The sequence below is a fragment of the Carlito syrichta genome, unplaced genomic scaffold, assembly GCF_000164805.1.
Source record: "Carlito syrichta isolate Samal-C Ts95f unplaced genomic scaffold, Tarsius_syrichta-2.0.1 Scaffold305719, whole genome shotgun sequence".
Taxonomy (NCBI): Eukaryota; Metazoa; Chordata; class Mammalia; order Primates; family Tarsiidae; genus Carlito; species Carlito syrichta.
In genome coordinates, this window is record NW_007249815.1 from 824,365 (window position 1) to 844,254 (window position 19,890).

The 19,890-nt window shown below is 33.9% G+C and overlaps 1 protein-coding gene across 2 annotated transcripts in view; it reads left to right on the forward strand.

Moving 5' to 3' along the window:
- The window catches only part of GNAT3 (G protein subunit alpha transducin 3), a 52,950-nt gene extending 33,313 nt beyond the window's left edge, over positions 1–19,637 (forward strand). Inside the window, exons 5-8 of one of the 2 annotated variants that reach the window (XM_008062474.1) lie at positions 4,586–4,714; positions 15,877–16,006; positions 16,190–16,343; positions 19,412–19,637. In XM_008062474.1, the coding sequence (XP_008060665.1) occupies positions 4,586–4,714; positions 15,877–16,006; positions 16,190–16,343; positions 19,412–19,602 (604 nt within the window). In that variant the 3' untranslated portion in view covers positions 19,603–19,637. The remainder of the gene's footprint in view (positions 1–4,585; positions 4,715–15,876; positions 16,007–16,189; positions 16,344–19,411) is intronic. The other variant, XM_008062475.1, reaches the window with a different exon arrangement.
- Positions 19,638–19,890: the final 253 nt, after the last annotated feature.

The following is a 19,890-nucleotide window of genomic DNA, read 5'->3' on the forward strand; positions in this document are numbered from 1 at the left end:
GTCCCTTTTCTCCACATTCATGCCAATATCTATTGGTCTTTGAGTTTTTATAATAGCTATTCTGACTGGTGTAAGGTGATATTTCATTGTGGTTTTAATTTGCATTTCTCTGATGGTTGACAGATCAGATTTTTTTTTTTTTTTGAGTGGGAGTCTCACTTCTTCACCCAGGCTGAAGTGCAGTGGCATGCATGCTCAGCGTCGACCTGCTGAGCTCAGGCGATCCTTCCACCTCAGCCTTCCCAGTAACTGGAAATACAGACACACGCTACCACACCTGGCTATTTTTTTTTTTTTAATTTATTGTAGAGACGAGGTCTCACCAAGTTGCCCAGGCTGGTCTCAAACCTGTGGGCTCAGGCAATCCACTTGCCTCGGCCTCCCAAAGTGCTGGGATTATATAGGCTGAGCCATCAAGCCTGGCACAGATCAGATTTTTAACCAGTGATGGACAGCATATTATGGAGTGAAAATAAACCATATAAATTCTAGGGAAAAAAGTCTTCTGTAATTATTCATTTATCTTTATTTTATATCTCAATTTCAAAGGGTATGTTGCCTTTGGAGGAAAAAGGTGCTCTTATCTCTCTGATGAAGGAGAGAATGGGTGTCATTTTGTGCTTACATAAACTTGAAAAACTGCTTTCATAAGTGTCTCAGTGCCTACCACATTTTATTAGTAAAAGGAATCTCTGTAGTGTAGTAAAACATTGCTTTCCTACACTAATCATTGGTAAAGACAGTCACAATGAGTAAGAAACTAAATTATGGAGTATTTCCATTAAAAAAATGTTGCTTAATAAAGTTCTGGGGAGGGAATGAGAGAGAAAGACAGATAAAGGTGAGCCATCATTAATATATTTAGTCTTGGATACATGATATTGATTAAATGTTATGCTTAATATTAAAAGAAATTTACTTGCAATTATATTATTATTGTATTTACTAAAATTATTAGTTCTTTGTTAGTATTAAGCTATATACCAAACTCATAGTTAAAATAGGCAAATAAATGACATTTTATTATACTTTCCAATCTTTGATTTTAGCTTTTTCTTTCCTTAAATACTTAAAAATATTTTACACTGGGACTATCTACCACATTATAGATTCATATTAATTTTTTATGTGTTCAAGTTAAATACAATAAAACAATATTAAACTTCATTCATTTTGCGAGTGGCCCACATCGTAATAGCTTTTGACTACCCAGATTAATTTGCAGGGCAGTAGAATAACAACAGGAAAGTCAAATTTTCCCTATGTTTCAGGAAAATTTCAAATATAAACAAACAAACAAATAAACAAACAATCTTATTTCTTTTTCTGCTCTTAGGTGTCTTTAGAAGAAAAGTTAAATAAAAGCTTGCTAAGAAAGATAGTTAAAAGACCATTGCTTTCTTCCAGAAATTAAGAGCAGCATTTAAAAAAATATAACGAATGACATTGTTTAACTGAATATAAAATCAGATTGCAAGGTCTCTAACATTTCTTTTCTTTCTTTTTTTTTTCCTTTGGTGAAAGTAAGGTACTTGCTATTTTCTCAAATCTAGAGATCTTTTAATTTAAGGCTAACAAAAAGATAAATGTAATTAGAATAAAGGAAAGAAATGCTGCAGTTGGCAACATAACAATTCCATCCGTTTTAGCAAACTGAACAAAAAAGGAGAGGGGTGGCATGACAGTGGCAACCAGAGGAAAGATTTTAGTTAAAACTCTGTGGTTTACTGGTTTTGGCCATTTAATATGCCTTTTAAATTCTGTATGCTTTAAGAATTAATAAGACTTCATCAGGAAAAATACTGTTATTTAAATGACTTGGAAAAGAATTGAGTATTTTTAGGTGATTTGAGGCATAGGAGGGGGAACCCTCCAAAAATGGGATTATCTTTTGGAGGGTGGGGCCCTGGTAGTACAGACTTTTCTCACTAGGTAAGTGTTCCAGGAACCCAACTGCATCAGTGGACTAGCTAGCATTGTGAGGGGCCACATTTGGCTTAAGTGAATTTTGGGGGTTGGAGATTATTTCAACATGCTTATCCACTTCATGATGGATGATTTGAGCACACCTTCCCACATTGCACTGAGTGCTCAGCAATTTTCAACCAAAAACGGCATGACGCCTGTGCCCCACCCTCCCTACTGCTGGATCTCACCCTAAGTTACTTTTTGTCTGTTTCCCTGATGAAAAATTCCTCAAAAGGAAATATTTTGCCAATGCAGAAGAGGTGAAACAAAAATGGTAGAAGCACTGAAAGGCATCAAAGTTGACAAGTTCAAAAACTGTTTTGAGCATTGGAAAAAGCATCTCAATAGGTATATTGCATCAAATGGAGAATGCTTTGAAGGTGACTGAAGTTTAAACATTTAAGAATAAATATATATATTTTTTATAAATAAAATCTGGTTTTTGGGGGGGATCTCCCCTCATATGTACTAAGAGCATCTGTTTGCTCTAAATTCTGGGTTTTTTGGGAATCTCCCCTCATATGTACTAATAGCATCTGTTTGCTCTAAGCTTTAGAGTACAGGTTTGATCATATCATTCAAATTCTATATTTGTTTATTTAAACAAGCATTTTGAATGCAAATTTGTCAGTCTGCTATTGCCTCTGCTTTGCTTCAAATCATTTATACATGCAAATAAAAGTACATTAAAATGTGTCTTTACCAAGGCTTTCATTTAGCTCTCATTAAAATGAATTCAAGCTTTATTTTGGTAGATTTTGTTTTGCTTTGTTTTTACTCCTGCATGAATCAACTGGTCAATAGTATATTTATCACATATGCAGATTTAATCAATAGAAAATTCAAAAGGGATTTGCTTGCTAAAATAGAAAATAAGCTCACAAATTATGTCAGTACTTTCTTCAATATATTTATATCTTGATTTATCATTCATTTAAAAAACATGATCTTTGATAGAATAAAACAATGGTAATACATTTTCATATTGTACCTAATCTGTGTTTCAGCGGTGTGATGATTTTCTTTTTACTCTTGACCAAAATCCCTTTGGAACATTTGCCTACCTTTAATTTGTTTTAGCTTAAAAGTAAAAAGATTCTCCAACAATAAATTTCTATAACTACTGAATTTATTTTTTAAATGATAAAATAACTTTGTTAGGGCACTGTGCTGGATGCTAAGGCACAATAGCTCCTCAATGCTATTCCTAGACAACTTCAACTTTTGAACACTAACATTCTAACATTCATCTGGATTCTACCTCTCAAATTCTGTCTTAATAGAAGTGCTCCCTTCTTATCTATTTTGTATTTAAAATTTTTTCAGAAGTTGTTATATTACTAACCTACTCAAGTCTTAGTATCAAAAGTCTAGAGCAGTGGTTTTCAAAAAAAAAAAAAAAAGATTAGGCAACAAAACCCTTTTAGTCTAAGGACATGATCTAGTTTCAAGGATGAAGAAGCTAAGAGCAAGTTCTTTGTCTAACAGACGTATAGAGCACACAGCTTAATTAGACTTACTTCTGCTGATTCCTAGCCTTAGATTCTGCTAGAGAGAAGACAGTATTCAACCTGATAAAATGGGATTTTTTGATATGGCTTCCTGGAAGAGTTTAGGGTACATCAATGAGCTGATAGAAGAAGAGGTGGAAGCCGGGCTCGGTGGCTCAGCCTGTAATCCCGCGCCTTTGGGAGGCTGAGGTGAGTGGATTGCCTGAGCCGGCGGGTTCGAGACCCGCCTGGGCAGCGAGACCTCATCTCTACAGTAAATCAAAAAATTAGCCGGGCGTGGTAGCGCATACCTGTAATTCCGGCTACTTGGAAGGCTGAGGCGGAAGGATCGCTGGAGCTCCAGCAGGTCGAGGCTGCGGTGGCCGGAAGCGGCCACTGCACTCCAGTCTGGGCGACAGAGTGAGACTCCAACTCAAAAAAAAAAAAAAAAAAAAAAAAAAAAAAAGAAGAGGTGGGAGTGGGAATACTGAGTAAATTCAGCCTCGGTTAGGAGTGAGTCTGCAGTTTCATGAGTTAGTTCCAGCATGCCAGCAAGAGAGAAAAAGGACAGTTCTTTTACTGAGCTAACTAGACAGCACCATGGCCTTTAATGCAAATGCCTGAGTCCTAACTAGGTAATCCATGCAAAAATAACAAACAACTTTCAAATTATGACATTAAACTAATAATTCTCTTAAAATCCACAGTGCCTAAGTTCAAACTACAGAAGTTTGAGAATAGTCTAGCAACAACTTATAAGGCAGCTTTTTTTTTTTTAATGGTCTAAGCCCTACAAAGAGAGATGTTCGTTCATTCTCCTATCTCTCTACTAGCAAATTTATCACAGAAGACATAAAATACAGGCTAAGGCAGCATTGACTTAGCTGCCTTTTGAAGAGGCTCCCTGGGGTCAGCTGTGTGCCATAGTTAGCACTCTGCAGATCTGCTACATCCCAGCTTCCAAATTTACTCATTCCAATGAGCAGAGTTTGAAAAACACCAGTCTGGATTTTATTATTTTTAATAGACACTAAACTAAAAACTCATTTGTACTGCATCCTAATGTCTTCAAATGCAAAGTTTAAAAAAAAGGTTATTCTAAGTTTTGTATTTTTTTTTCTTATTAGCTATCTTAATGATTTAGATAGAATAACAGCTCCTGCATATGTGCCAAATGAGCAAGATGTTCTACATTCTCGAGTGAAAACAACTGGAATCATTGAAACTCAATTCTCCTTTAAAGACTTGCAGTTCAGGTATGATCAAATGTCTCTTAACTATAGACAAAAGAATGCATTGGGCTTGATATTTCTTCATGTAGAAACGCTCTAATCCATGCTCAGGTGCAGTAATGTTTGAACGTGCTCACTAGGCCTATTTTACTTTCAGTGCTGCTGCTGTCCTTTATTGCCCTCCTGCAGTCCCTCACCACTCCTTCCAGGTGAAAATTCCTCTGGTTTAATCAGGTGGGGCCAGATTTTCTTTCCTCATATTTAAACCTTACATCATACTTTGGAAATTGCAGGCAGGGGAGAGAAAATATATTTAAACACTATTTAAGCAATAGGTGCCCAGAATCCTATTTCCTTTGCCTGTCTAGCTTCCTATTTGTTTGAAGTAATCCTAATTCATGTTTCCTTAACTTAAAGAAAAGCAAATAATTAGGAAGAGAATTATTTGAATGAGATGCTATTTACTATAATAACAAAGCATATTTTATAAGCATGTTTTGAGTACGAAAATGAGTCATTATTTTTCACTGCTGTTGCATTCTCAAGAGTTTCCTATAAGTTCTATGCAAAATACTCCTTTACTGCACCAAAACATGAAAACCCATTATGTTAGAAAATATCCCTTGGAACTTAAGCATCTTTCCCTATGGATTGTGGACAAGACAGAAGATTAAACATAATATCAGGTTCTAGCTGTATACCTTTAGTAATTAAACAAATCAATAAAAATATGATTAATCTGATAATTTGTGCAATCCAACATGAACATTTTTAAAGGGTAGAAAAACTAGAGAAAACGTGACATGTATTATTCATATCCATTTGTGGGGAAAAAACTAAGAGAATGGTAATTAGTCAACATCACAAAATTTGTTTTAGTGGAATAAATGCTTTTAAAGTTTTAAAGTATGAGATATACATAATATCTCATTTAAAATAGTTGCTAGGTAGATAGAATATTTTCAATTAATATGAAAGAAATTGCTTCAAAATTCATACCTAAATTTCAGGCCCACAAATAGTTAATTTTTGGAAGATGAGCCAAAGATTCAACTAGGGGGAAGGGACTGCGCAGATTGGGATCAACATCCTCTCTTGGCAAATGTCAGAAAAGTTTGTCGTCAATCTTGGCATCGCTATTTTACAGTTCCTCTTTGGCAGTTACTTTCTTTGGACTCCTGATCTTTGACTCAGTTTCTGCATTTTCCTTTGGGAGCCCGAGTCCAAGTGCTTTTCTCCTCTGACCCTCCTACCCCAGTAAAAGGATTTTTGACACAGTCTTTTTACTGTCTCACTCTTTTTTTCTTTCCTCCAAATGTCTCGCTGAAACAGACTAGATCTGAGTGTGGTCTTAAGACTGCTCAGACCAAAGTTCCAATTTCAGTTTCTCCAAGAATTAGCAGCAGGAGTAACAAGAGTTACTTTTCATTTATTTGCCTGGTAAGTCTGTGGTAAAGATTAGATAAAATGAAGTCCTAGCAGAGAGTTACAGCTTGATGTAGCTTACCTTTTATAAGCCAACGGAATTTTCTGGATCCTAGTTGGTCTGGATCAAAAGTCAGTTTTGGCCATTAACGTTACCTGTTCTCTAACGTGTCAAGCCTTAGGGCCTTTGCACCTGCTCACCTCTTTGACTAAAGTACTCTGCCCCTGGATCTCTGCAAGTAGCATCTCCTTCCTATCGTCCCCAAACCATATGCCATCTCCTCATGGAGCTTTGGCCATCCTACCTATTTACCACCGCTGCATGTCCCTGCCCCTATTACACCCAGCAGCGCACTGATAAACATTCACAACAAGATTTATGGGGCAGTGAGATGATGGTGGGGAGTGATTTGCAGCCCTTGATGATTTTTCTGGTATAAATTCACTCATTGTGGCCAAATTCAATTCACCAAAGTTTATGGCACTAAATGCAGAGTTGAGGACAAATGCAAATAAACAGCCCTCACTGGCCATGCCATCTCCATTACAATATTGAAACACCACGCTACTTTCCTCTTTGTTTAAAATGACCAATATAGGAGATCGCTTGTTTCTATATTACTTTGCTCTTTTGTTTTTGTTTCTGGCTCCCATGCCTTGCGCTCCAGGAGGCCAGGGACCATGGCTATTGACAACTCTACCGCTTATAGTGGCTAGCAATGGAGTAAGAATATAACTAATTTTTACTGAAGGAGTAAATGTACTATTGCAAGCACTCCATGTACACAGTCTTTACACATTCATAGCAACATGATGAGCTGGGTATTGCTATCCTTATGTAGAATAAAAATTAAGAAATGGAGGCTAAAATGAGATGAGCAGTTTCCCCAAGGAAAATCACACTTACCAGAAGTGCTAGAAATGGGATTAAAATACACATCTTTCTGTCTTCAAAGACAACACTCCTTACAATGTACAGTACTGATTACATAATTTGAGGTGGAAATCATCCTTTTTCTGTAGAGTAAGTGTTTTTTTTTTAAGTGTTGTTGGTCATTTATAATCCCTTTTGGAGAGAATGGGGGGAAAAGGATAAAATGACAGCATGTTGGAAAGATATATTTGAGTTAGCAGCATCCCTGTACTTCACAAGTTAGGGCTCCTAAAACCAGGGTACAAGACAATTGCCAATAAAAACACAAACCCTCAGAAAATTATGTTCATTTCCTGAAACATCTGTTTCATTCAGTACCAAGTGATAGAGTCATACATTTTTAAAACGTAAGTATATTTTGAGCAGAATACAGCATTTGCATTTATTTTTTTAAAGTAAAATATTTCTTGAAAGATATATTTTTCTAGTAATAGGCCTCCAGACTGCTGTTGGCACATAATCATTTTCCTCAGTCCTTTTGTAGTTCTATGGTTAATTCTGTGAAGTATTTATCTTAATTAAGTCATTGAGGAAAGTCATCTGTTCTACTTTCATATATTGCTGACCCTTAAGAGAGAATGAAGCGAGACTTGTTAATTCTCTTTTAAAATATCAGTATCAATGCTAAAATATAAGGTGTTTGTGAACTGAATTGTGAAACTCAGTCAGGAATTATTTTGATATAACATTATCTCTATTGTGCAACTACTACCTCTTTGCCATCCACTAAGACAGGTATTGAGCTGTTTCGTTTTCTTAAGAATTTTTGTTTTCTCCTGAGTCAGGACAACTTGTCATCAAAGGTATTTTTGATGAGGAAGAGGATGAAAAATACACTAGCTCCTCATTCAAATGCAAGGAATTTCTCTAACAAAAAATCTTTATTTAAACAATGAAATTCTTAAAATATTTAAATTTTGCTACAAAGCGTTTTAAAATAAGATTTTTCTCTTAAGGAGCTATATAAAATCATTTAAATAAAATTTTAAGTTTAGTCACAATTGCGATATTATTATTTTAATAAATCCTCATAGTTGAATCACTTTTCTTTCAATTGCTAAATAGGATTGCCTAAAAGTGCACAGGCTTTTGTAGTGTAAAATTCTGTAGTATTTCAAGATAGGAAGTATAAAAATAATGTATCTTCCTACTTCATTTCAGCTAATAAAATATATTACATTAGCATTGATTTGTATTCACATAGCATAAATCATCCTATGACTATTTAAAACTAAAGGCTTAATTTACATATTAAATTAGAGAACTCTAGATTTTTAAACAGTAACATCAAAATGAAAAATTATCTCTGCCAATGTTCTGGATCATCTTTGTGTATCATCTAATTTAATGGAAATTACTCCAGAGTTCTCCAACCAGCACTTCAACTGTCAAACTGATAAAATTAATTATTTTACGGACATTAAAGTACTATGTAAGTGGAAAATGAAATGCAATGAAATTGTGAACTCTTCTATTGTCATATAACAGTTCCTCGGAGCAAGTGACTTAGAAATAGATTTATAAGGACTTACCAACAATTAAAAAGAAGAAACTTTCTCCCTACTTGTTCCATGATTTAAAAACAGATATAAAACTATATGGGAGCCAAGGGAAAAGATTAACAACTAATATAACATTGAGATTTAGATTTTGTAAATTTAACAGAACTATTTTCAAGAATGTTTAATAGACCTATGGTATAAAACTAATTACAGTTTCCTTAAGATATGAAGTTGAACTGTGTACAATGTGTTCATTTATGTGGAGTATGAATCCTCTCAGCTTAGAAGTGAGTCTGGTTGTCCACCCACCAGTTATATCTCAATTTAGCTTTGTTATTTTTTTATTAGATCTCATAGAGAAAGAACTCGTGTATTCTATATATTTGTTTCAGGTATGTTCTTGATTAATATTGCCAAAATAATGTTATATAATGTGATATCTAATTGATTTTAATGACAGAATTCATTTTATTGGCTTTATGAATTATACTATTCAATAACCATAATTACCTGATTGGCATTTAAATTTTCAATTGCACACACACACATATTTAGTTGAAAATATAATGGTATTAATAATTCTGAGAATTTGAAGATCATGACTCCCTTATGGCTATAAATTCTTTTGATTCTGTTTCTTGACCATAAGCAATTAAGGAATTATGAGAGACTTCTATGCATATTCATGTCTGCAATTATCAACCTTTCTCAATTTTTGAAACTAGACATGAGGGAAAGACTTGGTTAGACCATTTTGCTATAGATGTGTAGTGATGACACAGATTCACCTGGTGACCCTCAGATACAGCTATCTGAAAAAGTTATACCAACTGTGATTAGAGTCAAACATCTTGAATAAATCTCATTCAACAGAATAGTCTAAATAAATTTCTACTCAGATTAAATTCTATTTTTATGTAGTCAAACATATAGCAGATGTCAGAAACTGATTTTTCAAAGATAGCCACATGTTTATAGAATTAGCAAAGACAGCTAACAAATAGTAAATTAGCTGCAGTAGCAATACTGATTTTTAGCTATCCTAGATTATGTAATAATGTTGCAAGAATTATAAAGGGCAATTATGTAATAATAATCTATTCTGATATGAAGTGTGAATGATCCTGTGTGGTCAAATATTTAGCCTACTGTTTAACATAATCCCATAAAACTCAAAGCTTTGCCAATTGCCTAAAATAGAAGTATAAAACTCAACTTTTCAGTCAGCCGGTAGGTATAAAGCCATAAAACGCCAGTGGCTTACCCTATATTAATGTCATGGGCAATTTAACAAATAATCAATGTTCAGCTGTCATTTAAAAGCCTGGCCTGTCAATTTTTAGCTACATGATAAATATTCATTATTTTAAGGCATTTTTTTAACTTTAAGAATCCTAACTTTAATATCATACTTAACAAATACATATGTATTACAAATTAAATAAATAAAACCAAAAAATGAGAACTGTAAGTTCCATTCAACATCATTAAGTCTCTGGTTACTTTAACTATTCAGGGAATTAAAGGTATTAAAGCACATGGATTCTCTTCATTAATTATCCATTATATTTGACCAATCCCGCTTTTCAGTCAGCAAATATACATGTTCTTCTCTGATTTTAGTTTTGATTTTTACAGAATGTTCATAATGGAGTTTTTCGGGTTTTTTTTTTAACATACGGAATAATACTTCATTGGTCAAAAACATAAATACTTCGGGAATTTCTAAATTGTTTTAGTTGTTTGTAATAGTTTATACCTCTGTAAAATATGACCTAAACTGAAATAGAGGAAAGGTCAAAATTAAAAAGAGATATATGAAAAACAAATTTCTACAATAATAGCAAAACAAAATGTAACTATTCTTAGAGCTAGCACAATGTCCAGGATAATCAATAAAAAAGCAAAACTCTGGCCATTGGCCTGATTTCTAATGAACATTTCAGTTCAATAATAGCAGATGGCATTAGAGAAATATTCAATGTTCTCTGGACCTATGTCTCCTACGTCAATCTGCACAGAAAAAAATATTGTTTATCAAGTGAGTCATAAAATGAGAAGATTATAAGCATTCAATCTAAGATAGACTTTTGGAAGCCATTTTATCAATGTGAATAAAACACTGAGTAATCTTTGTCCTCTCTTCCTTGAAAGAAAGCTATGCCTATTAAAACATGTTTATTGGAAGCTGCATGATATGCTGAAAGAACACTGGGCTAAGGGTCATATTACATAAGTTCTACTAATCATGAGTTTGGGAATAAACCACTTAGACTCTCAAAGCCTTTGTTTTTTTTCACTTGGGGAAAAAATGAGTATAATACTATTTTCCCCTTTGACATAAAGAATTATTATGGGGATAAAATAAAACCATAGATGAGAGTTTATTTTTCAGAAAGAGCACACAACTCAAAAATGACTTATATGCAACTGTAAGGTATTATTTTCATGATTTTTATTTATCAGTTGTATATATTCACCAGAAAAGGAGAACAGCTACCTCTTACACCTGGCATTAATATACTGCCAGTAGGATGCAAAGAAGCTGAACCATCAGAGAAAGACAAGACATAGCCAGTGAGTTTGCTGGGCTTACCGAATCTGATATTCATCACAGAAATTCTTCAGATGTTTCAAATTTAGGGAAAAGCCATTTGAGAATATTATGTTGTAGAAAATAAATATATAGGAAGTCTATGAAGTTCTTTTTCCCCCTTCTCTTGGGGAGTTTATGTCCTCCCTAGAACCCACAAACTGAATTCCCCTATCTTGATAATGTTTGTTATTGTTTGTATTATTATAAATCCCCTGCCAAAAACAAAACAAAATTATTAACATGAGCAAACTAAGATTATTTTCCCTAAGGTAAAATATTTGGTCACTGTGCAGGGAATCTGAGCAATTATACAAAGTCATTGTATGGAGAAAAGGATTATCTCAGACTTTTAATATTTGAGTATACTCTAACTGAAAATATAAATGTGATTAATAAAAGAAAGTATCAATAAAATTAAGGGAAATGGGATAGTTGGGCATAAAAGCAGATAAAAGGAAACTAAACACAAATGCTCACAAGGCTAATTCAAGAACTGATTAGAAGACAAAACGTAACCAAGTTGTCCTAGAAGTTCATATCTACAGCATTGCCATTCCTACAATTGAAATAAAATATTTAGTCTCTTTTAGTACATATGTTCCATTCATCTGATTACCTTTGTACTTGTTCCATGATTAGTTTTCCCTTAAGCAATGGAAAGTGCTCAGCACAAAAGGAAGCTAGGACTATGGAGCTTCTCCCATGTTAAAAATCTAGTGGGTGGGAATAAGAGGTTTGATTTTAATTAGAAAAGCCCACTCTCAACTCACCAAAATCCACAAATTAATGTATCTTTTTCCAACCACAGTATCACATTTCTTTGCCAACAAATGATCCATAATGTATTCACATATGATCAAATGGAGGATATTATATCTACGATGTGGCAAGTAATTTTATATTAATTAAAAGAATGAAAAATATCACCCAGAAGAGGGGATTTGTTTAAATTGTAAAATTTTTTGCATAGTGATGTGTTTGACAAGATAGAACAACTGCCTGGGCTGGGGGAAGAAGGGTAGGCTCCACAATGAAGATAATTCCAATTTGGTCGCAAGAATTTGAGAGCTAACTATAGGCACTGGTACTAGGTGTACACCTCTGGTCTAAGTAAATAGACTTATACCTAGTCATGGTGTCTGGTACATAGCAACCTCAACAAATATCAGTTGAATTAATAAACCTTAGGAAAACTGCTTAAAGTTTCATCTGAAAAATAAAAATAATAAATGTATCCATAGTGTTCATAGTGAGGTTTAAATGAATGAAATATAAAGTGCTTTCGTGTAATGCTTGGCAAACAGTAAGCCTGTATTAGGTGTGTTAAGATCAATCCATTACAATTGGTGAAATGAAATTTAAGGAGGAAATAAAAGTCATTATCTAAACTATTTCTATGTATCCCACTTTTTATAGTTTAGGTATTTCAATAAAGGAATAGATAAAACTATTTTGCAAAGTCTGAAAAAACACGAATGTTTTCATGTATTAAAGCATTTGACTAAAAATCTAAATGTCTGAGTGCACACTTATTATCCTTGCTTCCATAAGAATGTTGATTGATTTTTAGAAATTAAGTTTGTTGGTTAATTTGTACATCATGTAACCTTGAAGTCAAAATTCTTTGTGTTTCCTCCATTTATTTTGCAAGTCTGAAACTGCAGAGGTTTTGGTAATATTCTTCATTGATTCTGGATTTAAATTTCCAAGCCACTGACTATTGAACTCTTATATATATTAAATTTCCAAGCCACTGACTATTGAACTCTTATAACTCTTATATAAATATTCTCTTTTAATCTACTACTAAATGGAGTGATTTTGCATTGGTATATAGATGTGCAAGTACACATACATACATTATACATATTTGAGGAATTTTAGTTCTATTTCTCTACTTGGTTCATATGCAAAATATGAAGTATAATGTGTTTTTACCTTTGATTATTTTCAGTAAGTAGACTGGTTGACATGTATTACTCCAAGTATATTTATTACCCTTGAAATTTGTACAACTTGGATGCTTTTTGGTACTTAATACCTTGGGCTTTAACTACTATGATAGCTTCATAATTTTTTCTTTGCTTCTAATCTCTTCTTCATTAAATCTACCTTCTGAACTTGCATCAAAGTGATCTAGTACAACAATCAACAAAAATGTCAATTCCCTACCTATAAATCTCCCATGGTTCCCTATTGTTTGCAACATAAAATCTAAATTTCTTGAGTAACATGAAAGACCAAGTGAATCTGTTGCTAGCTGGTCTCTTGATGCTTAATCCTGCCTCCTTAAATCCTTTGCTTTTGCTGTTTCTTCTGTTGTCTTTGCCTGGAACACTTATTGCCCCAGACATCTACTTGGCTCAATTTCTCATCTCCTTAGGTTTTTACACATTTGTCATCTTCTACAGTTTCTGTTCACTCCATTTCAAATTACAACCCATCCCCTACACTCCCTATCCTATATGGGCTCTTAAGTCTATTTTTACACATATACACCACATCACCAACACCACCAGCCCACTAGAAGCTTCTTGAGGCTAAATCTTTGATACCTGGCATATAATAAGTGCTTAAGAAATATTTGTTAAATAAATGTTGCATGATTTGGTAAATGGATACTTATTAGGTCATATAGCTCAATGTTTTTATCTTACGTTTCATGTGTCCAAAAATATAAATTACCTGCTTAACCCAAACATACCATTTTCTCTCATGCCCTCATTATTGGTACATGCTCTTTATATAAATTCTTGCCTCTCCATTCAGTTAACATGGAATCTATTCACTTATTTAGCAAATATTCATTACATGTCTGTTACATGTTGGGCATGATGGCAAGCACTGGCAGATGCTAATACAGATTTGGCAGATTTGGCAGATGCTAATACAGACAATGTTCCTGCCCTCATGAAATTGCTGTTTCATTAGGGAGATGATAGTTGTTAAACATGTAAAAAAGCCAGCCTCGGTGGCTCAGCCTGTATCCCGTGCTATGGGAGGCTGAGGTGAGTGGATTGCCTGAGCCTGTGGGTTCGAGACCCGCCAGGGCAACTTGGCGAGCCCTCATCTCTACAATAAATAAAAAATCAGCCGGGCATGGTAGCGCGTGCCTGTAATTCCAGCTACTTGGAAGGCTGAGGCAGAAGGATTGCCAGAGCCCAGCAGGTCAAGGTTGCAGTGGCCAAGAGCGGCCACTGCACTCCAGTCTGGGCGACAGAGTGAGACTCCAACTCAAAAAAAAAAAAAAAAAGTAAAAAGTAAAAAAAAAACAGTTAATTATTCATTGTGATAATTACTATAAAGGAAAGAAATACCGTAGAAGGCAAATGGAGGACAGAGGGAGATACAATTTACATTGATGCTCAAGGAGTCTCCTTTTTGGAGAAGATACAGATATTAAGACTTGAAAGTCTTAAACAGTCATGCAAGAAAAAAAAATTGGCATTACAGGAAAATGAAAAGGCCTGCGTCAAAGTCCTGAGATAGCAAAAAGGTTTATATCAAAAGAGTGAAAAGAATGGTCTTGTTATTAGACTATATTAAAAAGAGAAAAGTGGTATGAAATAAACTTGGGAAATAGGCAGTAACCAGAACAGTTAGAGCTTCATAGGTCATCACAACAAGTGTGTATTTTATTCTAAGGGAAACAGAACCCATTTAATAGTTGTAAGCCAGAGAATTGTATAATACGAAATGTATTAAATGCATTAAACATTAGATTAAATACATTAAAATGAACTTCTTAGTGGTATGAAAGTTGATGTTGAGGCTGTAAAAGTAGAAACAAGAGACCAGTTGAGACACTTGCAGTGGCCCTGGTGAGAAATGTTGGTGGCCTGGACAAGAGGAGAGGATAAGGAAAGAAATAGAAAAGTTAGAAACTGCATTTTAAAAAATCTGTCACAGTAGTTAAAAAAAGAAGAAATGTATTTTGGATGTCTAGTATATATAGATAATGGAAAGCAAGGTATTAAGAATGACTTCTAGTTTTTTACTATGTTCCTCTCTCCACAATGGTGCCTTTTACTAAGACATAAGAAATAGAGGGAAGCCTGAGTTTTCGAACACTTTCTCTTCTCTAAGTTTCGCAATCCCCCTGGCTGACTTAAATCTTCCTGTGTGTTCACATTTCACCTTGTATATTAGAATATTTATTATACAATATTAAGATAACTTAATTGTTTTTCTTCCTATCAGAAAGAAAATTATTTTAAGATAGTGACTCTGTCTTTTCATCATTGTGTCAGTAGAGCTAGCACAGTGTCTCGTCATAGAATGCAAAGAGTAATTGTTTGAATAAACAAATGAATGTAGAAAGACCTAAGAGAACAAGGAAGAATCATAGTATTAGAATGATAGTAATGTCCAATCTTCTTGTAGTTTCTGTTCATTCAAAAGAATATGTATAAACCTTGATTCAAACCTTCTAAGGCTAATTTTTTTATCAAAACTCCAAATTTCTTTAGACTTCTCAGTTTCTCAAAGTCAATGTGGGAATCATTTTACTAAAGTCTATATGAAGACAATTTTATAAGTTAATGTTATATTTTTCTATAGTTCTTAAATTATAAATTGACCAACTAAGACTTATTTTATAATCAATAAAAATCAGAGAAGTAACCATTTAAAGATATGGGAGCATCCATTTATAACTCTAAACAATAAGCTCAGTGCAAATTTTGATGAGTGTTTGTAAGATTTATTATTCATTGATGTTTTCTTAAAGAATGTTTGATGTAGGTGGACAGAGATCAGAGAGAAAAAAGTGGATTCATTGCTTTGAAGGAGTTACGTGCATTATATTTTGTGCCGCACTCAGTGCCTATGACATGGTCCTAGTGGAAGATGAACAAGTGGTAAGTCAAAAATTAAAAAGGTAAAAAAACAAAGCTTATGCTTACCTATAGTATTACCACACTGTCCAACTCAATGAAAGCCTTCCAAAGTTGGATGCTATTTCTAGATTCTTGTTTGTGATGCCCAATATTCACACTTTGCAAAGGATAACTCTACATACTCTCATTTCTTACACCTAACAGAACAGAATGCATGAAAGCCTTCACCTGTTCAACAGTATCTGTAATCACAAATATTTTGCAACTACCTCCATTGTCCTGTTCCTCAATAAAAAAGATCTCTTTCAAGAAAAAGTATCCAAGGTACATCTTAGCATCTGCTTTCCAGAATACACTGGTAAGATTCTTTTTTTTTTTTTATTTCCATAGTAATAAATTCTTGTATAAACATATCTTTTTCTATCCAAATCTTGACACTTAGTATTTATGAGGGTGAAGGTTATAATTATTTTTTGAGTCAAGTACATGATCTAAATTGAAAAGAATCTTACAAATAAAGAGGAACCCTTTCCACACTGCTTACACTAAAGCAAGGCTCTAGTGAGTAAACAGGAAGAGGTAAGACCCGAACCAGAGTTACTACTCTATATAATGTATCAAATGATATTGCAAATTGTATTGTCATCAACATTATAATAGAAATGTAAATTTTATTCCAAATTGACATTTTTTATGTATTTCCTAATGAAATCTTGTAATACTATATTAGATCACATTAGCTCTTCAATGTCTGAATTGTTTCCAGAGGGATAGCATGAATGAGCTGACAAATATTGGCATTTTATCTTGTTTTGGTTTTCCTGAGTCTTAGGATTTTAATGCTGATCCCATTAGTCACTGATTATAAATGTCAAGTTCCACAGATAGGGTTTTTTCCCTTCAGAAAAAAATTTTTGGTAAATCGTGGGATTCTTTGTTGTTAATAAAATTATGTAAGAAGGAAATATTTATGATTTAAACAAAATGTCAAATTCAGTTTTACCCCTTGGTATGTGGGGTAGCCCAGATGTTAATAGGAACATTGCATTCTGTCAAAATAGATATTTATGTTAGTTAATCTATAATTAATGCTTATATTTTTCTTCCATAATTATAAACATTTATACTATGTTTAAACATTTGTCATGTGATTAAATATAAGCATGATTCTACACTGAATATTAAAAATTAAATACTGACTCAAAATTCAGGGATATATATTAGGATTTATTTCTTAGAGCATATTTTATTTTACCAAGAAATGAACTGTTTGGACACAAAGCACAAAGAGTTTAGACTAAGTGCAGTGGCTCACACCTGTAATCCTAGCAAACTGAGAAGATGAGGCAGGCAGATTGCTTGAGCCCTAGAGTTCAAGACCAGCCCTGGGCAACATAGTGAAATTTTGTCTCTATAAAAAAAGAATCAAAAATTTAGATGGGTGTGTGATAGCCTGCACACGTATTCCCAGCTACTTGGGATGCTGATGCAGAAGGATGACCTGAGCTCATGAGATCGAGGCTGTGGTGAGCTGGGATTGTCATGATCATGCCACTACACTCCAGCCTGGACAACAGAGGGAGACCCTGACTCAAAAAACAAAAAGTTCCATGTACTTCCTTTCCCATTCCCTCACACAGTATCCTTATTATTTAATGTCTTACATTGGTGTGGTACATGTGTTACAATCAATGAACTGATATTGATAGTTATTAACTAAAGTTCACGGTTTAATTAGGGTTCACTCTCAGTGTTGTGTAATTCTGTGTTTATGCCAAATGCAGGTCATGTATACACAATTTATGGTATTATACAGAATAGTCTCACTGTCCAAATTTTTTATATTCTACCTAGTCATGTCTTCTCCCTCCTATACAACTGCTGGCAATGACTGATCTTTTTATTGTTTTTATAAGGTTGTCTTTTCTAGAATATCATATAGCTAGAATCATACACTATGTAGCATTTTCTCACTGGTTTCTTTCACAGAGTACAGCATTTGGTGTACTCTGTGTCTTTTTATGGATTGGTAGTGCTTTTCTTTTTATTCTTGCATGATATTTCATTCTATAAGCAAACCACAGTTTGTTTATCCTTTCACCCATTGAGGGACATCTTGGTGGCTCCCAATTTTTGACAGTTATGAAAGAGCTGCTATAAACATCCATTTGCAGGCTTTTGTGTGAACATAAGTTTTTAGGTAAATACCTAGAAGTATGATTGCTAGATTGTATGGTAAGATTATCTTGCTGGATTGTATGGCAAGATTATCAAGTTTTGTAAGAGACTGCCAAACTGCCTTCCAAAGTGACTGTACCATTTTGCATTCCCACAAGCAATGAACTCCTGTGATTCCATATCCTTGCCAGCATTTGGTATTGCCAGGGTTTTGGATTTTAGCCATGTTGTATGATTTTAAAGATTTCCCATCACAGAATTTTTGTTCTAGTAACAATAAATTGGGGGGAAATCTTATCTCCTTGGAAAATCTGTATGCTACTGCCTTATGCTACTGTCAAGTCCCCACAAAGTATACTCTATGGTAAAGTCAGTCAATAGATCATTTGCAGTTGTCCTATATTTGTTGGTCTACCTATTTTGTTTCTGTCTTTTTACCATTGCTTCATTGTAGGTCCTGCTACTAATCTACACTTTTTAAAGCACAGTCTTTATCATATAACTAATGTGCTAAAACATCAATCAAGAAGAGCTCTCTACAGACTTTATCTCAGATCCTTTGTTTAGTTAGTAGCATAATCTATAGTCTACACCACAACATCTATTCTCCCTCTTTTCCTATAATTCCTGTACAAAAATCTTTGAATTCTTCAAAGATCAATCTATTTCTCAACTCTATTCTCAAGTTTCCTGATACAGGCCACACTCACTTTCGCTTTTTAAAAATCAATCAATCAATTAATTAATATATTTATTTGTTTGTTTGTTTATTTATTTATTGCTTTCACTTGTACTTTTCACTCTCGTAGCTACCTCTCAAGGTGCAGCTCAAACACCACCTCCTTCTGCACTCTAGTCATCTCTCATCCATATTATTTTTCTCTTTTAGTTCTCATTAAAACACACACACACACCCACACACACCCATAAACCCAAACATGCACAGCATTTGATGTGCATATAAGTTTGTGTTATTTACTTTCTTGTATAGATATTTTGGTATTTCTACTGTATTGTTTTTTTATGCAAAAGTTACTCTTTAGCCACCAGGAGGCTCCAGTGTGATAAGCATAGTTCCCAACACCAAGTTGATGCTTCATAAATCCCTGATGATTGACCCTCATCTCTATGAGTTTGCAGTGCTTAGCATGTCAAAGCACAATCCCAAAGTTTACTGATATTATTTATAATTTGATTCCCTTTAACATGCTATCAATGTTTACCTCTTTAAAATGTTTGTTTAACAAGGACCAAACACATTTGAAGATGCGGGGAACTACATCAAGAACCAGTTTCTTGACCTGAATTTAAAAAAAGAAGATAAAGAAATTTATACCCACATGACCTGTGCTACTGATACCCAAAATGTCAAGTTTGTATTTGATGCTGTTACAGATATAATAATCAAAGAGAATCTGAAAGACTGTGGGCTTTTCTAATCAATCGTTTTCTCTTCCACTCTTGCTCATGAATGTTTTTCAAGATATAAAAGAAAAGGTGCTCTGTGATGTGTTTAGTTTGAGTAGATATTAACTTACCTAAAAATATAACCAGCTTTGTAAAGAAAAAAGTTTTCACACAAAAATTTTAATATGTTGTTATTTGTATCTGAATAAGTTCAAATTTCTCTGAAACACAGAGAATGAGGGATGGCTTTGATGGTTTCACATCTAAAAACTGATATATTTGGTAACAGTAAAAGTATATATTAGTGACACTGGATTTTC